The sequence below is a fragment of the Zootoca vivipara genome, chromosome 13, assembly GCF_965207765.1.
Source record: "Zootoca vivipara chromosome 13, rZooViv2.hap1.1, whole genome shotgun sequence".
NCBI lineage: Eukaryota > Metazoa > Chordata > Lepidosauria > Squamata > Lacertidae > Zootoca > Zootoca vivipara.
Window position 1 is genome coordinate 29,447,206 of NC_142596.1, and position 18,754 is coordinate 29,465,959.

Below are 18,754 nucleotides of genomic sequence, written 5' to 3' on the forward strand. Positions count from 1 at the left end.
GGGACAGGGCAGGTGAGGGGACTCTAAAGGGAGACTCTGAAGGTCCATTTAACAGAAAAAGGTCCATTTAACACAAAACCCCACAGCAACGCATGGCCGGGCCAGCTAGTTGTTGTTGTTGTTGTTGTTATTATTATTATTATTATTATTATTATTATTATTATTATTATCCACTCTGTATCTTTCATTTGCATACTGGAAACACCGAGGGTAAAGCAAAGTTTTTCTCCCTCTCTCATAACACCAGAACTCATGTGAGAACACAATGCTGGACTAGATGGGCCCTTTTTGGCCTGATCCAGCAAGCTCTTATTATGTTCATATGTCAATGTCATACCTTGTTAATCCCTGAAAGGATGGACTCTTGGACTCCCTTGCTTGCAAAATGCCCCTTTGGAAGTTTCACCGCAGCAAGGGCTTCCAAAATGGAAGCCACTCAGCATAGTTCTTTGAAATTATGTTCAGGCCAACCCTGAAGATGCAGCCACTAGAGATTCTGCACGAGAAGATACAGGGAAAGGAAGAAATCATCTACCTGACGCCAAGCTGACCCGTAGAATTGCCCACGATTTGGTTGTCAAAAGCCTCAATTAAGGTAATTGCCGCCTAAGTGGATTGACAGCTGAGGCATGTTTGGCATCATTAAAATATAAAGACAGGCAGGAGAGCTTGAAATTTCCAGGAGCAACCGTGATGGTGCTGCAGTACCTGGGAAAGGTCCCTGCACTCCACGTTATCGGTGGGCTGCCTTGTGAACAAACTCTAAGAACCTAAGGACATCCTGCTGTTAAGGCCAATGGCACATCTGGTCCAACATCCTTTCCTCACAGACGCCAACTAGGTGCCTGAGGGAATACAAGCACAATAACACATTCCTCTCATGCAGTATCCAGCAACTGGTCTTCAGAAGCATCACTGCTGTGACTAATAGCCATTGAGAGACCTCTCCTACATCCTCTTTTAAAGGCATCCAAGTTGATGGCCACCATTGCCTCCCTTTGGAGCAAGTTCCATCCTTTAACTATGCACTGCATGAAGAAGTCCTTCCTTTGATCTGCCTTCCTGGACCTTTCAGCATTCAGCTTCATTGGATGTCTGCTAAGTTCTAGTGTTAGGAGAGAGAGGGGGAAAGTTTTTTCTCAATCTACTTTCTTCACGCCATCCACAATTTTATAAATGTCTATCATGTCGTCTCTCAGTTGCCTTTTCTCTAAACTACAAAGTCCCAAAGGTTGCAACCTTTCTTCATCGGGGAGTCTCTCCACCCCCTTGATCATTTGGATTGCCTTTTCCTGAACCTTTCCCAACTCTATGATATACTTTTTGAGGTGAGGCAATCAGAATGGTACGCAGTATTCCAAACACAGTCACACCACAGAATTGCATAATGGTGTTATGATAGCGACAGTCTTGTTTTTCAATTGCTCTCCCAATGATCCCCAGAGTGGAATTTGCCTTCTTCACAGCCACTGCACACAAGGTCAAGGTCTTCATTGAGCTATCTACTATGACCCCAAGGTCTCATTCCTCAACAGTCACCTCCAGTTCAGACCCCATGAGTGTAGATGTGAAATTTGGATATTTTGCACTGACATGCCTGTTTGCAGAGAATCAATTATCTCCTCCATTCAAACATACAAAGTCCAGACACATGGATGGAAAACTGGACACAGGGTGGGGATGCAAACCCCAGCTTGGCAGGTCCTCTCTGACTGGCTCACAGCTGTCAGCCTCAGTTTCCATTATGGAAATAGAGACTAGTTGGCAGTTTAACATGAGCCGTATTTCCTCTTCTCTTCCGGACCACTGCCAGCTGAATTGAGCCTGCCTTATTCTACATCATTGCTCTTTCTTCCAAAAAAACAGAGGAGCCAGTGCTTTCCAAATCTGCAACTTCTAACTCCCCAGGGTCAACTTCTGCTTAGTGCATCATGAAGGCAAACACATGTACCCAACATGACAGCCTCCATCAACAAGCAAGGAAAAGCATGCCACAGCACACCTTCATTACTTGGGGCAGTTATTCCCAAACGGTGAAGCAGCCTCCCACTGCCACCTTGGGGCAACTGAAGGTGATGATGCAAAGTCCCAGGGAGGGATAAGATTCTGAAAAGGATCCAGAAAAAAAACAGGAGATAGAACCCAGCCAATGTAGTCCATTGCCTTCCCCTTCTTCCCAGCAGTGGTATTATGTGAGGATGGCCCCATCTGGGCATTGAAGATTGAGTCAATTCCATGAAGCAAGTGGAAGAAAGATTAGTGCCACCATTCGTTATAACTTGTAATTAATACACTGCAGAAGAATAAATTTGCACATATATTTATAATGGAAAATGCACCACCCTTCTTACAGCAGCATCTTCCTGGGCCGGTGCACATTAATTAATGCATTTCTAGCTTGTTTATCTAATTGCTGCATAATTTGTTCCAGTTTGGGCCAACAACTCACTTCATCAACTCATTCAATTAGCAAGTATCAGGTCTGTGCAGGAAGAACCAATCCCACATGAGAAAGGGACAGATTAACCTTGAACTGCCAAATGGATTTGCCCTTCAGAATGATGTCGGGTGGCAAAATGGCCAGCAACCTAGGGACACGGGACAAAAACAAAGAATGACGCATTTCTTCCATGTGTTTCTTCAACCGAGCTACAGTTTCATGGGATCAACCTTGGGATTTGTGAAGCAATAAGGAGCGACTCCGGGCTGTGTTGGTGACATTTCGGTGGAACTAGAATGGACTGGATGTTTTCTGCAGTTGGATTCCCTTCCCCTGAAACATGGGAATGTGTGGATTTCGAACTGTGTGGTTCAGCAGTCAAGGAGCATTTCCTAAGACTGTTTCTGGATTTGTGTATCAATATTTTAACCCTGACCTCCTTTTCCTATATAGAGCACTCAAGGTGGCTTGCCTTAACTACAATTCACAAAAGTCATCAAAATGCTAACCATTACCAACAGAGCAAATCCAAATCTAATACAATTAGGGATAAGTGAGAACGACCAGCTGATCCTCTATTTCATCTGGAAATGAGCCAATTCTTCTCCCCACACATCAAAGTCAAAGTGAAATCAACTCATCACTTGAACCAATCTTAGGGACTTGGAAAGTGAGACACGGTGGACTCTCACCCACCCCCAAAGCCTCCTCCCAATCTTCCACTTCTGCTTGCATTTAACTCTGAAGGATGTGCTGGCAATGGCACCAACGAGAGTCTAGAGAAGGAAGAGACGTCTCTCTCTCCATCACCACAAAATGCTCCACCATGCATCAGAGTACCCACAGCAGTGTCCCTTGAGATTTGTAAATCTTTCAAGATGGAAGAGGGTCCTTCTCTAACCTAGACCATGATCCAAACTGGAGAAGGGTTGGAAGGAATCCTTAAAACCACACATCTCCTTTGAGGAAAGAAGAAGAAGAAGAAGAAGAAGAAGAAGAAGAAGAAGAAGAAGAAGAAGAAGAAGAAGAAGAAGAAGAAGAAGAACAGGAGGAGGAGGAGGAGGTCTAGGAGGAGGAGGAGGAGGAGGAGGAGGAGGAGGAGTTTGGATTTGATATCCCACTTTATCACTACCCGAAGGAGTCTCAAAGCGGCTAACAATCTCCTTTCCCCTCCTCTCCCACAACAGACACCCTGTGAGGTGGGTGGGGCTGAGAGACTTCAGAGAAGTGTGACTAGCAAGGTCACCCAGCAGCTGCATGTGGAGGAGCAGAAACACGAACCCGGTCACCCAGATTATGAGTCTACTGCTCTTAACCACTACACTACACTGGCTCTCGTTTCCATACACCTAAATAAAATTAAATGGAAAGGGAGCCGAATGCTTGCATAAACTAGGCTATCCTCTCCTGACCATGAGTGGGGGCAAGAGAAATGACTTAGGCAGGTGTCAGGAAGGAGACAGGGTCAGGCTGAAGTTGCAGGAAGTTGGACAGCTCCAAGATAACTTGCTCCAGCAGCTGACTTTGGGATCACATTCTGAGCACATCCCCCCTTGAAAAGAATCCTGTGAACTGTAGTTTAGAAATTAGGCATAATCTGCACACACACACACACACGGCAAAATAGAATTCTGAACCTTTCAAAATAAGCACACTTGGTTCTGTTTGTCTCAGGTTTATTTGGGGGGCCAGCAATAGCTACCGGTATAACTTCCTTGCTCTGACAAGCATGATAGCAGAGATCTCAGTGAAACTGGAGAGTCAAGAAAAGAACAAGGCACAGGTCACAGTTACTGTCCAGGGTCCTGAAGAACGTGCAAATGATTTCCAGAGAGGTGGCTGTGTTAGTGGATTGCAGCAAGAGCAAGAGATTTCATACCTTCTGCCACAATAAGTTGAGTCATCTTTAAGATACCACAAAGGCTCTTTGTTATTCGTTCCCTGGTTTAGTCTTTTCCCTCTGAAGTCAACAGAGGCAGCTAAAACATTTTCAAATGCTGATCTGCGACCTTCAGGGGCAGGAGGAAGCCGGGGATTCTGCCAATGTAGATACCACACTCTATATTTATGAAGGAATTGACAATAAGGAATTTGTAACAAGAAAAGCAAATCAGATGACACACAGGCAAGCTTAGAAGATTCCTCCTCGGCTCATCTTAAGTCACCGAGTGAAGCTGCCTGCATCAAAGAGATGATTGGGGGCTGGGTGCTTTCTTTCCAAAGCCTTACAACACGACCTATAACACCAGCCATTTCTGGTGGCTTTTGAAATCAAACGCCAGGCAATCAAAGCCCTAAAAGATTCTGGAAGTCAAGCACTGCCATCTATGGGCTGATATTGCGACTGCACCACAAAGTGAGTCATTTTCTTAATCACAAATGTTGGGCATTCGAGGTCACCCCTTAATTAAGTCATAGGAACTAGTGGCCAATTAAGTGACTAGTCAATGGTTAGATATCCCTTAGCACACTGTGTTATTTTGTTTTCACACTCAGGCTTGCAAAAGGTGGTGAAAGGGTCTCCTTGTTGCTCCTTTTTCAGGAGCGATGAATTTATTCCACGGTGAAAACTGCATGGAGAACCAGAGGGGGTTCTGAATTATAATTGGCAGCCTTCATCAACCTGGCACCCTCCAGATGTTTCAGACTGCAATTTCCATCAGCCCCAGCATTGTCCAGCCATGTTGGTTGGGGTTGATCAGAGTTGTAGGTATTCCCAGGGGCAGCCTGTTCCCGTTTTGCCACCTGAGATGAAACAGAAATTGCTGCCTTCTGCCCCAACCCATTGCTGCACCCTACCCCCACTTCCGCTGCTGTACTGCATCCCTCACTTCCACTGCCAGAGCACCCCAGTTCTTGCCAAACTCAGAAATCCTTCTAACCCTCACCCTTTAGCCACATCAGTTGTTGCAACAAAGCAGAAGGATGTACAATTTCCTACTTTTCAATTAAAGAAAATTTAATCCCACTCACTACGATAACCTGCTGATCAGTTCATTGCAATGCACTCTACGTGCGGCTCCCCTTGAAGACAGACTAGAAGCTGCAAGAAGTGTGGAGTGCAGCTGCCTGAGTTTGGAGCATCACAGCTAATTGCATCATATAACACCAATTCTTTAGTTGTGACTCCTGCACTGCAAGGGACCCAGGTGGCGCTATGGGCTAAACCACTGAGCCTAGGGCTTGCTGATCAGAAGGTTGGCGGTTCGAATCCCTGTGATGGGGTGAGCTCCCGTTGCTTGGTCCCAGCTCCTGCCAACCTAGCAGTTCAAAAGCACATCAAAATGCAAGTAGATAAATAGGAACCGCTATAGCGGGAAGGTAAATGGCGTTTCCATGTGCTGCTCTGGTTTGCCAGAAGCGGCTTTGTCATGCTGGCCACATGACCTGGAAGCTGTACGCCGGCTCCCTCGGCCAATAATGTGAGATGAGTGCCGCAACCCCAGAGTCGGTCATGACTGGACCTAATGGTCAGGGGTCCCTTTACCTTTTTACCTGCACTGCAAGGGGTTGGACTAGATCAGGCATAGGCAAACTCCGGCCCTCCAGATGTTTGGGATTACAATTCCCATCATCCCTGACCACTGGTCCTGTTAGCTAGGGATGATGGAAATTGTAGTCCCAAACATCTGGAGGGCCGGAGTTTGCCTATGCCTGGACTAGATGACTCTTGGGGGCCCCATCCAATGCTACAATTCAATGAGTTTGTGAATACTGCAGGAAGGAAGGTGCTTGTATTGGAACTGGAATTCTTTTAGTGTTGGTTACCTGATTCAGGAAGAGGGTTGCACTGACTCCTGCCAAAATGGACAGAATTTGACCGCTGCTCATCAGCAGATGATACGGGTGTGTTGTGTGTTAAAATATTCTGCGTTGACTGAGTGCACCAGTTTCCTGTGGGGAACTAGCACATGTAGCTAAGATAGAATTGATCCCCACCCTCTGACCATCAGCTGATGTCACCTGCCCATTGAAGCGACATCAGCTGATGGGCAGGTGGGTGGGACTTGGATCAAATGGGATACAATCTACACTGTAGTGTCTCCTCATTTATGGAACTCCATGCCTTCAGACATACATCTGCTGCCTTCCTTGGTTGGGTTCGGTGCCCATTAAAAACTTACCTCTTCACCCAGACCTTTGGTGGGGAGAAATTATTTGTGATCAATAGTTCATTAGTAAGAATGAAATCAGCCTTACACTGAGCGAGATCATTGGTCCATGTAGCTCAGTACTGTCTGCACTGACTGGCAGCAGCTTCCCAGGCTTTCAGCCAGGGGGTCTCTCCCAGCCCTTGCTGGAACTGTCAGGGATTGAACCTGGGACTTGAGGCATGCCATGCAGATGCTCTGCCTTGGAGCCAGCTATAGCTGATGGATATTCATCTGATGCATTGATACAGCTTGACTTTTAATTTTGGTTTTAAGCTTATATTGAATTTTCTTGTTTTAAAACATAAATTGTAAATCACGTTCAGATCTCTGTCGGTTAGGGGTGGCTTAGATATCTGCAAGTCCCAAACTTTCCCTCCCACGGACGAAAATTGCTGAGGCTCTGGCTGGACCACTTAAGGATTTTAAAATTGTAGCAATTGTACTGCACTGTGCTGGATGCTTTAACTGTATCTTTACTGCTTCTTTTATTTGTTATATTGTATTTTATTGCATTGCAATTTGAATTCCAATACTGTACTAATTTGATATCCAAAATATCAGTAAGTAACTTTTCCCACAAGTGCAGAGGATTGGGGGAACAGAGGATTGGGGGTGCATGGGGGAAGGAGACAGGGGAGAGTCCTGTTGCACAAACATAAATCCTTGCATTAATGGGACGGTAACTTAGTACATCCTGTTCTCACAGTGGCAAACGACATGCCTGTGGGAGCCCACAATCAGGACTCAAATGCAAGACCATAAGAACCTAAGAAGTGCCTAGTGGGTCGGGTCAATGGCTCAACTAGCCCAGCATCCTGTTCTCACAGTGGCCAACCAGAAGCCCCAGAGGAATCCCACTAGCAGGATGTGAGCACATCAGCACTCGCCCCTCCTGGACTTTCCAGCAATTGGTATTCAGACCTTCCCAATTTCTAGTGCCAAGGGTGGGCACCACAGATTTCTTGGGCTGGCTTCCAGTACTAGGGCTAGACCAGGGGTCAGCAAACTATTTCAGCAGGGGACCGGGCCACTGTCCTCCAGACCTTGTGGGGGGCTGGACTATATTGGGGGGGGGGGAGAATGAATGAATTCCTATGCCCCACAAATAACCCAGAGATGCATTTTAAATAAAAGGACACCTTCTACTCATGTAAAAATAAGCTGATTCCCGGACCGTCCGCGTGCCGGATTGAGAAGGCGATTGGGCCAGATCCGGCCCCCGGGCCTTAGTTTACCTACCCATGGGCTAGACTGAGAAACGCCCTTGATCTGGGCATCCAGATTGGCCACATGGCTAACCCACAAATCCTTCTGAAGATTCACCATAGATGAGACATGCTTTCCGTCCTTTTGAACAAAGGCTTTTGGATTTCCTGGCTTTACACATGCTCTATGCTTCCAATGCCACAAGAGAGCACTCTAGATACATCTCTGCCTCCCAGAGAGAGGCTTAGTTCTGCAGAAGGCAGCCTCGCATTTTCCTGGAAAACAAAATTCCAAAAGACCCAGTGGGAACAGTTGAGAAGAGCCTTTCCCCAACCTGGTGCCCTCCAGATGTTTTGGACTACAGCTTCCATCAGCACCAGCCAGCATGGAGTTGTAAATCCAAAATATCTAGAAGGCAGCAAGCTTAGAAAGGCTGCTCTGGAAAGACAGTACTATTCCTGTGAAATAAACCCACCCAATCAACTCCACAAGATGTAGGACTAAACACAAGAAGGAGCCTCACAAGAGTCATTGGTCCATCTCTAGCTCAGTACAGTATACAATGACTGGCAGTGGCTGTCCAGGATTTCAGATGGGAGACATTCAGCCTTACCTGGAGATATGGGAGATTGAACCTGGGAAGGCAGCCCTATATCAGGAAGTTTTTAATGTTTAATGTTTTACTATGTTTGTATATGTACTGTAAGCAGCCCAGAGTGGCTGGTGAAACCCAGCCAGATGGGTGGGGTATTATAATAATAATAATAATAATAATAATAATAATAATAATAATAATAATAATAATAATGCAAGGCTCCTCCTTTTTTATTTCATTAAAAAGTGAGGTGTGTGGGCAGATGCATTTGTGGTAAACCTTAGGAGGAACTTCCTGAAAGTAAGAGCTGATTGACTACCTTCAATCAGGTGGATCACCTTCATTTGACGTTTTTAAGCCATGGTTGGATGGCCATCTGTCAATGAGTCTTCAACTGCAGTTCCTGCATTGCAGTGGGGTCAGACTAGATGTGACCCTTGAGATCCCGTCTAACTCTACAGAGCTATGAAATTACATGCTGGAATTTCAGATGCACTGAAAAAAGGAACAGCAGCAATTGCTGTATAATTCAGCAATTGCCAGACCTACAACTGCCATTTCTTGGAGATGATTCAAGATGAGCCAGCCAGCCTGCTTTGCCTTTACTCAGCAATTCATGACGCCTCCCTTGGCTTGGGTACAGCACTACTACGTCAGAAACATGCATTGCAGCTTTTGTTTATCATGCCCCCCCCCACCCCAAGAGATGAGCCAAAACTCCCCCTTTCAATGACTGTTAAGCATTCCTGGTAAGAATATTTGTTTCCTGGCTCACACTGCACTCGCCCGCCCTCTGGGAGCTCATCGCACAGCAAATTATGACTGTGCCAGCACTCCATCACAGCATGGACCTTTCGTGGGTGGTATTGAGGAATGGACCCACCCATCTCAGAGTCATAGGCATTTATTCATAAGTGTATTGTGTAGGTACCTAAGTATGCATTTTACCATGTGTATCTCAGTGTATGCATTTATAAACATTATTAACCTAAAAAACACACATTTTGGTATCGCAAAAAATTATATTGCAAACTCTGAAGGATAATTAAGCAGATTAGTCTGGGAGGTGCAAATTGGGCCAGAGGGGCCTAAAAATAGGAACCAAATGAAATTCTCCTCCACACCTCATCTAGGAAGGAGGAAAAAGTAGAAGTAAAAAACAAGTAAAATAAAAAAGGTGCCGAAGCAGTGCTCAGGACCAGGGAGAAGTAATGGAATAAAACATGATTGACAGCTGGCAAGTGAATGTTTGGACCAACTGAAATGCTAAGTTTCTACTTTGCTAAAACAAATAGTTCTTACCCTCCAAAGAAGTTAACGTGTAGAATATTCAGTGTTGCCATCATGATGCAGTTCATCAGGGAGTGACCTGCTTTTACCTGCCTTGCCCCAGCCCCACCCTCCAGCTCTGAGAGGTTGAGGCATAAGAGGGCTTCTTGTTGTTATCTTTTTTGACAGGAGAGAATTTCTAGGTACTAATTTCAACTTTGGAGCTACTTTGGGATGTGAAATGATTGGGATATTTTTTCTTGACCCACTGGTGAGTTTCATGCTCATTTAAATTTTGATGCATGTCAAATGAGCTGTCAATCCCTGATTATTAGCGTAATGTTCAGAAGCGTAGCCACAGCCATGCCCTTTCTCAGATGATGCAATATTCTAAGATGATGTAATAATGTTATAATTATACAATAATAATAATTAGGGGTGCCCTGCAAAGATCAATGCAACTCTCCACATTTTCTGTGCACATCCACAGGCAAATAATTTCGAATGCTCCCATATCTAATTTCAGAGACACTTCAAGTTGTGTTTTCCTTTGTAGCAAACAGAACTTGCACCCCGTTCTCTTGAAGTTGAATCTCCTCATCTTTTCAGTGTTCCTAGATGCTTAACTTTGGAGCATACACAACAGCTCCTCCTTGGTGTTCTCCCTACGCACCTTCTCCGGAGTGACCCTAGAAGCCCATCCTCAGTGGTTGACTCTCTTCCTTTCACTCTGATTGGCTCCAATGGCCAGAAAGGGTGAGAAGACATCTTCTCATTGGCTAAGAAGCTGCCTTTTCATGCTGTCTAGGCAGCTCTAGGAAACAGGGACCCGACTGCAGAAATATTATTAGTTATTTGACTCCCTGAAACTTGACACCACTGGTTATGTTTGTAGTGATAGGACTTTTTTAGGTACTACCGTGTTTCCCCCTTTTTAAGACACCGTCTTATTCTTTTTTTTACTCACGGTGTCTTATTTTCAGGGGATGTCTTGTACCTTAAGGCCTCCTCGGAGGGGCCAGGCAGCTGGCTGGGGTGCTGCTGGGCGCTCTGTGCGGCGCTGCAGCAGCAGCTGGGTCCAGGCACCAAGGCACCAAGGCAGCAGGCCGCTGGCTCAGTGCTTCGTCCGGCGCTGCGGAGCGCTCCTCTCTGCAGCTGCTGGTTCCGGTGGCAGGGCGGCAGGCAAAAAAATCCAAACCAAAGAGGCCAGGCCGCTGCGCTCCGCCCAGCGCTGCAGGGCGCTCCGAGCCCTCGGCGCTGCGGAGCGCTCTTCTCTGCAGCTGCCGGTTCCGGTGGCGGGGCGGCAGGCAAAACAAAAACAAAAAGAGGCCAGGCCGCTTTGCTCCGCCCAGCGCTGCAGGGCGCTCCGAGCGCTTGGCGCTGCGGAGCGCTCCTCTTTGCAGCTGCCGGTTCCGGTGGCGGGGCGGCAGGCAAAAAAGAAAAAAAAGAGGCCAGGCCGCTGTGCTCCGCCTGGCGCTGCGGAGCGCTCCGCTCTGCAGCCGCCGGTTCCGGTGGCGGGGCGGCAGGCCGCCTCGGGCAGGCAAAAAAAGAGAGGCCAGGCTGCTGGCTCGGGCGCGCGGAGCACCCCGAGCCTCTGAGAGCCAGCAGGACGAGGAGGAGGCTTGCCGGGTCGTCGCCCAGCAGCGCGCGCGGAGCGCCCCGAGCCTCCGGCACCCAGCAGCAGCAACAACAATCCCAGAGGCTCGGGGCGCTCCGTGCGCGCTGCTGGGCGACGACCCGGCAAGCCTCCTCCTCATCCTGCTTGCTCGCAGAGGCTCGGGGTGCTCCGCGCGCACTGCTGGATGCCGACCTGGCAAGCCGCCTCCTGCTCTTGCCAGCTCCCAGAGGCTCGGGGCACTGCTTTTCTATACTCTTGCCGCGGCCAGCGTGCTGGGTCCCGCTGGCTGGCTGGGGCACTCAGCGGTCTCGCTCCTCGGAGGTATGGCTTATTTTCAGGGTATGGCTTTTATTTCCTAAACGCTTAAAATCCTGCTATGGCTTATATAATGACTACGTCTTAAAATAGGGGAAACACGGTAAGTACAGTGGAACCTCGGTTTACGAACACCTCGGTTTACGAATTTTCGGTTCACGAACGCCGCGGACCCATCTGGAACGGATTAATTCACTTTCCATTACTTTCTATGGGAAAGTTCGCTTCAGTTTATGAACGCTTCAGTTTAAGTACTCTGCGGACCGTCTGGAACAGATTAATCCACTTTCCATTACTTTCAATGGGAAAGTTCGCTTCAGTTTATGAACGCTTCAGTTTATGAACAGACTTCTGGAACCAATTGTGTTCATAAACTGAGGTACCACTGTATCATTACAGTCATACCTCGGTTTAAGTACGCTTTGGTTTGAGTACTTTCAGTTTAAGTACTCCGCGGACCCGTCTGGAACAGATTAATCCACTTTCCATTACTTTCAATGAGAAAGTTCGCTTCAGGTTAAGTATGCTTCAGGTTAAGTATGGACTTCTAAAACCAATTACACTCATACTTCGGGTTAAGTACGTTTCAGGTTGAGTACTCCGCGGACCCGTCTGGAACGGATGAATCCATTTTCCATTATTTTCAATGGGAAAGTTCGCTTCAGGTTAAGTACGCTTCAGGTTAAGTACAGACTTCCGGAACCAATTGTGTACTTAAACCGAGATACTACTGTATTGTATATCTGCATCGAGGTTTTTTTTTAATGTAAAGCACATAGAGATTTATATTTGCAGGAAATGTGATTCAGATTCCTCTCACTAATTCCCACTGAGGACAGGTGTGCAATGGTGAGAAACAGGGAATTAGCTCCTCACTTCAAGAAGCAACAGCATCTCACACTTAATTCCTCTGTGCAGTAGTCCTAAAATACTTTTCCTCTGTGCACTTCATACCACAGACCCAAAGCTCTGAAGAACAGTGTTTGGTTTGGATGAATGAATGAGGAGCAGTAGTCCACAGTATTTGTCTAAGACAAAACATCTGAAACATGCTAAGGTCATTTCAGGACACCAAAACCCAAGAGATCACAGATAGTAGGCTGGAGCAATTGCTCATGCAGCTGGGAGGGAGGAGCAGCTGCTTGGGAGGTGGGGAAGACTTGGAGCAATAAAACACCCTTTTCCTCCTGCTTCAAGAGGCATGAAGTGGTTAAATGTATCTTGACTGTGTCTTCTGCTCAGAAAGAGAAGCTGGAAGCTGCAGGAGGGGAGAATGCCCTTGAGATTGAATCCTGATTGCAGGTTTCCCACAGCCATCTGGATGGCCATTGTGAGAACAGGATGCTGGACAGGATAGGTCACTGGCCTGATCCAGCAGGCTCTTTTTATGTTCATATACTGTACTTGGAACACACACTTCCAAGGGATTAGTGCTAGTATAAGGTAAAGGGACCCCTGACCATTAGGTCCAGTCGTGACCGACTCTGGGGTTGCGTGCTCATCTCGCATTATTGGCCAAGGGAGCCGGCGTATGGCTTCCAGGTCATGTGGCCAGCATGACAAAGCCGCTTCTGGCGAACCAGAGCAGCACATGGAAACGCCGTTTACCTTCCCGCTGTAGCGATTCCTATTTATCTACTTGCATTTTGACGTGCTTTCGAACTGCTAGGTTGGCAGGAGCTGGGACCAAGCAACGGGAGCTCACCCCGTTGTGGGGATTCGAACCGCCGACCTTCTGATCAGCAAGCCCTAGACTCAGTGGTTTAGCCCACAGCGCCACCGGGTATATAAAGCCCTAAATGGCTTGCAGCCCAAATCCCTAAAATTTAGACTGAAACTAAATCCTTCGAAGTCAGAGGTCCTCTGGCTGGGTCGGGATGGCATGGGGATGAGGGAACAATTCCCTTCTCTTGCAGGGGCCCACTTAGTGCCATTGCCTTCCTTTAAGAGCGTGGGTGTAATCATTGATGCCTCCCTTTCTATGGAAGTGCAGGTTACTACAACAGCTAAGGCGACATTTTTTCACCTTCGCCGCATTAAGCAGTTGGTCCCTTACTCGTAATCCTGTACTCAAAACAAACACGAAAAGTCAGTTGATCATTATGGTGTCGGAAGCCTGCAGCCAATAGAAGGATTGATGCGCTCCGCCACAATATATTGAGGTTCTATGAAAGAGAGTTATTCCAGAGCTGGAAAAGAGGTGTCTTGACGGTACTGGGATATTGCAGCAAGACCTAGCCCCCTGTCACACATCGAAAGCGGTGAAGAAATTCATGACAGAGCAGCAAATACAGGTACTTGATTGGCCAGGGAATTCTCCGGACGTAAATCCCATTGAGAATTTGTGGGCTATATGCAAAAGTCGCCTCTGTGCTGTAGACTGTACGACTATGGAGAAGCTCATTCAGGCACTGATTCAAGTGTGGTACAGGAATCCGAAAATCAACAGTGACTGTTCGAAACCAGTAGACTCCATGCCAAACTGTGTTCAAATGCTGCTCAAAAATAGCGGAGGTCATATCCATTACTAATGTACGTATATGTGAGTTTTGTACAATACACTACATTGTTTGTTTAAATTAATTTGCACAAGGGTGTACACACAAACAGTTCAATGCTAGTTTTTGAAAGCTCCTTGGAACAAGGGAGGCAAGACATTTTTGCCCCTGAACTTTCCCTCAAGGAACCACAAAACAAACCACCCACTCCCAGACTCACCTACGACAGTGAGGACCTCGTTTTCAATTTCCGCCGTGATGTGTATCCTGCCCCGGCGCTCAGTGTGGTCCGTGCCACAGAGACTCGGTACGTTCATCACACAGCGTTTGTGGACGTTCATCATGCAGGCTGGTGGAGAGAGAATTGGAAGGAGAGATTTCAAGTCCCAATATGGGGTTAAAACACATTGTGCTTCTGCTGCCATCAAGCCTCCTTGGGAGACTTAGAGCAGGCATAGGCAACCTTGGCCTATGATCCCATGATCCCTGACTACTGGCCCTGTTAGCTAGGGATCATGGGAGTTGTAGTTCCAAAACATCTGGCGAGCCAAGGTTGCCTATGCGTGGCTTAGAGGTGCAATCCATCTCCTTTAATGGGATGCCACATAGGTTTCTGCTGCGGTTTACTGTATTTCTGAACACATACTAGATTCTCCCCTGACTTATGCCTGGAAATTTTTATTTACTGTATATTCCTGCGTATAAGACTACTTTTTAACCCAGGAAAATATTCTCAAAAGTCGGGGGTCGTCTTATACGCCTGGTCGTATTTCTTATACAGCGAGTATATCCCAAACTCTATATTTTAACTGGAAAAGTTGGGTGTCGTCTTATACGCCCAGTCGTCTTATACGCCTACTTTTTGTTCTCCAAGGAGCTAAAGGTGGCACACATGGGTCTCGCCCTCTTCATTTAATCCCCACAAGAAACCTGTGAGGTAGGTTGAGAGGCAGAGACTGGCCCAGGGTCACCCAGTGAGCCTCATGGCCAAGTGGGGATTTGAACCCTAGTCTTCCCCAGGCCCTAGTCTGACCATCTAAAAACCCCTACATGCCATCAGACACCTAGAGGATTGTGGGCTTTGAGATCTGATGAGTTCCTGCCCCACCTCATTTATATCCATCAACTCCTCTAAGATCTCTCCTTCCACCATCTCTATTGCAGTGGCCCTAGAGAGCTACTCTGCAGAATTATTCTCATTAAGTAGATTCATTAGCTGCCATTTTTTGCCATGGCAACTCTAAGCGACTTAAAAAATAAGTTACCCAAAACAAAAACATGCATACATTAAAACGAGGGGGTAGAATGCATTAAAGCATCCCACCCACTCTAAAAAGCCACGGATAGTTAAAAAAGTGGAATATGAATTCAATAAATAAACCATTTAAGAGGATGGTTGTAATTTACACAGTGACCATTAGAGGTCTTCCTACACCCGATCCATGTGAAACATCCCCCCCCCCAACAGCAATTTCATCCTGAGAGGGAGCAGCATTTCTTCCACCCCCCATAAGAGCCTTCCACCCCACCCCCTCTGTAAAGTCCAGCTCTCACTTTGTACAAAGAAGTCACTTTTTCCAAGCGTTCCTTGTTGCAGAGAGAAAGCTCAAAGATCAACTCAAGTGAATCTGGGAAGGGCCCCCAGCAAACCAGGGCAATAGATTCTGCTGTTCTTTCTGCTTATTCTTATTTATTTATTTATTGCATTTATACTCCACCTTCCCCCCCCATGGTGTCCATGGTTCTCCCCATCTCATTTAATCCCCACAACATCCTTGCAAGGTAGGTTAGTGAGGCTGTTGAACCCTGTGATTTGAACCCTGGTCTGCCAGGTCCTTGTCTGGCACTCTAACCACAACACCACACTGGCTCTGCACTGCATTGGGAACTAGATCTTCTGTATGCCACATTTCTTGTACCCCAATTGTAGGAGAAGCGGCACTGGAACCCGTCCTTCCCTATTCCCTCCCTGTAACTGAGGCAGGGGGGTTGGACTACAGGACCCTTGGAGGTCCCTTGCAACTCTACAATTCTATGATTCTATGAATCCTGGATCTCCTTGTTCCTCAGATGTTCAATTATCTTTAAATTCAGCTGGGCCCCACCACTGATCTGAGCTTGCCACCACCTCTGCCTGAATTGCTGCATCCCTTGTTAATTCTCTTTCCTTCTTTCCTTCTTTCCTTCTTTCCTTCTTTCCTTCTTTCCTTCTTTCCTTCTTTCCTTCTTTCCTTCTTTCCTTCTTTCCTTCTTTCCTTCTTTCCTTCTTTCCTTCCTTCCTTCCTTCCTTCCTTCCTTCCTTCCTTCCTTCCGCTGTTCATCAGTATGCAGATGATACCCAGCTCTACCTCTCTTTCAAATCAGAACCAGTGAAGGAGGTGAAGGTCCTGTGTGAGTGTCTAGAGGCGGTTGGAGGTTGGATGGCAGCTAACAGATTGAGGTTGAATCCTGACAAGACAGAAGTACTATTTGTGGGGGACAGGAGGCAGGCAAGTGTGGAGGACTCCCTGGTCCTGAATGGGGTAACTGTGCCCCTGAAGGACCAGGTGCGCAGCCTGGGAGACATTTTGGATTCACAGCTGTCCATGGAGGCGCAGGTTAATTCTGTATCCAGGGCAGCTGTTTATCAGCTCCATCTGGTACGCAGGCGGAGACCCTACCTGCCCACAGACTGTCTCGCCAGAGTGATGCATGCTCTACGGTAGTTATTTCTCACTTAGACTACTGCTACCTTTGAAGGTGACCCGGAAACTACAATTAATCCAGAATGTGGCAGCTAGACTGGTGACTGGGAGCAGCCGCCGAGACCACATAACACCAGTCTTGAAAGACCTACATTGGCTCCCAATACGTTTCTGAGCACAATTCAAAGTGTTGGTGCTGACCTTTAAAGCTCTAAACGGCCTCGGTCCAGTATACCTGAAGGAGCGTCTCCATCTTCATCGTTCTGCCCGGACACTGAGGTCCAGTGCCAAGGGCCTTCTGGCAGTTCCCTCGCTGCAAGAAGCCAAGTTACAGGGAACCAGGCAGAGGGCCTTCTCGGTAGTGGCACCCACCCTGTGGAACGCCCTCCCATCAGATGTCAAAGAGAAAAACAACTACCAGACTTTTAGAGGACATCTGAAGGCAGCCCTGTTTAGGGAAGCTTTTAATGTTTAATAAATTATTGTATTTTAATATTTCTGTTGGAAGCCGCCCAGAGTGGCTGGGGAAACCCAGCCAGATGGGTGGGATATAAATAATAAATTATTATTATTATTATTATTATTATTATTCCTTCCTTCCTTCCTTCCTTCCTTCCTTCCTTCCTTCCTTCCTTCCTTCCTTCCTTCCTTCCTTCCATACTCCTCCCTCCCTCCTTCCCTCCCCTTCAGTTGTCTCCTCTGCTGTTGAAATCTGAATTGCAAGGGGCTCAAGACAAGGACATGTCTCCTTTGCTTGTGTTTTCTTCTCTGTCCTTGGATGGTGCTATACAAACAAACGCCAGCAACCGCGAGGCTGCAACATCTTCACGGCTGCCTGTTCCACTTCCTGCAACTGAGGCTTCACTCAGATTTCCTTTTCTTGTAAACACAGCAAAGCCTCCACTGGTGGATTTGACCACACCAGCTCTGCACAAACAAGTAGACTCATGGCCTTAATCAAAGGGTGTGGTAGCATTGAAAGAAGGAAAAGGTCAACATGCGAGATTTATTGGTCTAGCAGTGGAGGAGGGTAGCAGCTGCGTCCTGGGGAGGAAGCAAGCAGACCAGCTCCTGCTTCTGTCACTGTCTGGGGGAAGTGAGAGGTAGCAGGAAGGCTGTAGCCTAGCGGTTAGAGCATCTGCTTTGCATTCAGAAGGCCCCAGGCTCAAAATGGTTTAAAATTCTGGAGGGACACTGCTGGGAGATGTAGAGAACCAGTAGCCAAAGCAGCGCCTGCAGATGCTGTGGAAGACAACTGCCACCATCCCTGCTGGAGGGGTCCAATGGGAATTGTTGTCCATAACATCCAGAAGGTCCCTCGTTGGCATGCTAAGCTAGATGGGCCAATGGTCCTGACTCAGTAAACGGCATAGCAATCTAGCTCAGTATTGTCTACACTGATTGGCAGCAGATGCTCCAGGGTTTCAGGTGGGAGCTCTCGCAGCCCTACCTAGAGATGCCATTGGGGATTAAACCTGGGACTTTTTCTGCATGCATAGCAGATGTTCTCCCACTGAGCTATAGCTTCACTCTTAAAAACAAGGCAGGATCCCAGTCCCGATGATTCAGAATTATGGGCTGATTTGAATATGACACCAAAATCTGCCATATACAGAGCCAGACTTTAGTCCATCTAGCTCAACATTGTTCACACTGGCTAGCAGTGATTCTCCAAGGTTTCGGACAAGGCTCTCTCCCTTTCTGGCCTGGAGATATCATTGGGGATTGAACCTGATGGGGCTCCCCAATAGCTCAAGAGTGCCTCTCCCAACATGGACCCTGCATTCTTCATTGGAGGCCCTCGAGGGAGATGCTGAGGGTGGCCCTTCATTTATGGGCCGCTCTCCGCCCTGCCATGGAGGCATGCCTGGCAGCATTACTGGCTGTTTTTTGGTGCCAGGCCTTTGGATCTTAATTTTAGGAACATATGAAACTGCCTTATACCAAACCAGACCCTTGGTCCTTCTAGTTCAGC

General features: G+C 47.2%; 1 protein-coding gene across 2 annotated transcripts in view; it reads right to left on the bottom strand.

Moving 5' to 3' along the window:
• Nucleotides 1-18,754, bottom strand: part of PRKCB (protein kinase C beta) — a 195,706-nt gene that overhangs the window by 81,283 nt on the left and 95,669 nt on the right. For both annotated transcript variants that reach the window (XM_035130770.3, XM_035130769.3), the window contains exon 5: nt 14,316-14,444. In XM_035130770.3, the coding sequence (XP_034986661.1) occupies nt 14,316-14,444 (129 nt within the window). The remainder of the gene's footprint in view (nt 1-14,315; nt 14,445-18,754) is intronic.